General features: G+C 36.1%; 1 protein-coding gene across 1 annotated transcript; it reads right to left on the reverse strand.

The window, feature by feature from the left end:
* Window positions 1-1036: 1036 nt before the first annotated feature.
* Window positions 1037-2395, reverse strand: LOC145114260 (uncharacterized). Its single transcript, XM_079050261.1, has 4 exons — window positions 2252-2395; window positions 1833-2155; window positions 1487-1740; window positions 1037-1416 (listed from the first exon to the last, which is right to left on the reverse strand). The coding sequence occupies exons 1-4, from the start codon at window positions 2393-2395 to the stop codon at window positions 1037-1039; spliced, it is 1101 nt and encodes a 366-aa protein (XP_078906387.1).
* Between the last annotated feature and the right edge of the window lie 356 nt (window positions 2396-2751).

Consider the following 2751-nt stretch of genomic DNA (forward strand, 5'->3'; position numbering starts at 1 on the left):
CATTTTGATTGAAACAAAGAGAGTAAAATCTCAAAAATAATATATGAACATCTGTAACATCGTTTAGTAAACTATTTATTTAACTTAATGTCAATTTATAGTAGTTTATACACAATATCGCAGTCCAATCTTCTAATATGTCTGCAATTCATAGTCAAACTTAACTGACGAACGCAGTGTACTAAGTGAGAACACAACAGATCACTGTTCGAGTTGACAAGTCATTTCGTCGAATGACAACACAATACACTGCTACTTGAGTTGACAAGCCATTGCACCGGGAAAATAAGGAGTCGCTATAAATAGTTGTTAATATCCATTTTAATTGTATCGCATTACTTCTCCCCTTGCAATTATGGACTCACCTGTTCCACATATATGGAGGAACGAAGAGGAGGTCGTTTTGGTTCAAGCTTGGATTGTAACTGTAGAGGAGGATTTTTCACCGGGTCCCCCATAAGTTCGCGCTGGATCATTTTGGTCTCGTGTCTGTCATTTGTTTCACCATTTAATGGGGCGTACTCAATATCGAAGAAGAAGAGATGTCAAAGCGAAGTTTATGGATTTGAAAATAAAGGTGAAACAATTTCAACGTATTTATAACGAGTTGGATAATGAACATGCAAATATGGATGAAGACATTCTGCGACAGGTGGCTTTGGAACTATACCGTTTTGAATATGATGGTAGCGAGTTTACCCACGCAGATACATGGAATCTTTTAAAGAATGTCCCTCATTTTTAATATGCATGTTGGTTAAGGTAATTGTTTTTCGTTAGTTAAGTTGCTTGTTGTTGTACGTGTGTTTTGTGACTAGTTAATAAATGTCCCTTACTTTTAATGTATGTTGTTTCCTCAATCGCAATTAAAAAAGAATTAACAAAACAGGTACATAAATAACTAATACATAATACGACATAAAATGCAAACGGGGTACATGAATAAGTAATACATAATACGACATAAAATGCAAACGGGGTACATGAATAACTAATACATAATACGACATAAAATACAAACGGGGTACATGAATAACTACTTCTTTGAGGGAGGTAACAGGACCACCGTTTCATTTGGTATTTCCCAGTGCACATGTGATGGTATAGAATTCACCAACTCAGATCCAAATGCAAGTCGATACACGAAAGCAGTGAACTTGTAATCAACCATTTCGTGAATGGCTTCAGACGTACGGGTTCTTAGAGATGCTATAGTGTGGCCACATGGTATACCGCTTTTTTGCCATTTCCCACAACTACATACCCTACGTTCAAGTTGTACTTTGCTGGTGGCAAAATTGTCATCGACTTCAAATGTATCCCCATACAAACGTCTTGCCATCCAATTATAAGACTTGTTGACACGTTTTTGAACCTTACTCTCAACATAAGGGGTCAACCCACCAGACAAACTCCCTGGAAAATTTGATAATTTTAGAAAAATAATAACACAAGAAAAAAAACTAAATATAACAATCTCCCTTACCCTCCACTTCAGCCCGTTCAACATACTTTGATTGTATCGACGTATTGATTAACTCAATTATCGTTGTTATAGGAAACTCACGTATGGACGTGGATATAATTTGCAACATTTCAGGGACATCAATCGATTTAACATTGTAACGTACTTTTGGGAAAAATGCTCGTGTCCATTTTGAAATTGCTATATCGTCAAGCCAGAAAATTGGACTCCTAAGCAAGGTGCAGAAAGGTGGTTTCCTACATGCACTTTGCAACCTTTCAGACACAAGTAAAAATCATGAACACTATATGAATTGCATGACTTCCAAAACAACGATTCGACTTCCGTATCGTTATGTCCGACAGACTCACGTATTTTTCGAGCTATATCTTTAGGACAATATCCATGATACGAATCCGGGTAGGCACTCTGAACACCAAAGTCTATTTTATCACATAGGTTGCTTATGAAACCAACCTCTGTATCCTCACCTAAACACTCTTTTAACTTCATCATGAACCATCTCCATGATTCTTCACACTCTAAGGTTCCCAAACCAATTGCTAAGAGTAGGGGTTCATGATTTCCATCCAAAGCCACTACGAAGTACATTGTTGTCAGATAGCTCCCAAGAAGGGGTAAATAACCCACATATATCAACGATATCATGCACCTAAGGAAGGTACGAATCTGCATAAAAAAAACATAAATTAGTGATAAGTAAAGAGTACACGAGATACATTAGCAAGAAATATTAATTAAGTCAATAAAACTAATATGTTATACCACGCAACCTAAAGCCACAAAACAGAATTGAAAGCGGTTGGTATCCGTTTTCTTGATGGCTGTGAAGGTATTAGGATTTGTTCTTTGTAGATTATGCAGGAATATTGGTAGCTGAGAAAAGCTTCTTTCGGTGTAAGTACTCATTTTCACAAGCAATGAAAGTGTATTATAATCATCACACAAATACAATTTTAATTATATACAAATTGGTGTTTCTCTACAGTTCATATTTCATAGTTCAACTTTTTAAATTCGTAGTCAAACCAGTTCATTTCATAGTCAAACATCACTGACCGACAAGACAAGACAATGTACTTGTATGCAGTTCATAGTTCAACTTTTTAAATTCGTAGTCAAACCAGTTCATTTCATAGTCAAACATCACTGACCGACAAGACAAGACAATGTACTTGTATGCAGTTCATAGTTCAACTTTTTAAATTCGTAGTCAAACCAGTTCATTTCATAGTCAAATATCACTGACCGACAAGACAACACAA

Source organism: Lactuca virosa, chromosome 5, assembly GCF_052849685.1.
Source record: "Lactuca virosa cultivar CGN04683 chromosome 5, Lactuca_virosa_CGN04683_v6, whole genome shotgun sequence".
Classification (NCBI taxonomy): Eukaryota; Viridiplantae; Streptophyta; class Magnoliopsida; order Asterales; family Asteraceae; genus Lactuca; species Lactuca virosa.

Bases quoted from the DNA above. Each gene is read 5' to 3' on its own strand.
- LOC145114260 (XM_079050261.1), bottom strand. From the start codon at position 2,395: ATGAGTACTTACACCGAAAGAAGCTTTTCTCAGCTACCAATATTCCTG. The intron at 2,156-2,251 runs GTATAACATATT...TTTTTTATGCAG, and splicing joins TTGTGGCTTTAGGTTGCGTG to ATTCGTACCTTCCTTAGGTG. The intron at 1,417-1,486 runs GTAAGGGAGATT...CAAATTTTCCAG, and splicing joins TGAACGGGCTGAAGTGGAGG to GGAGTTTGTCTGGTGGGTTG.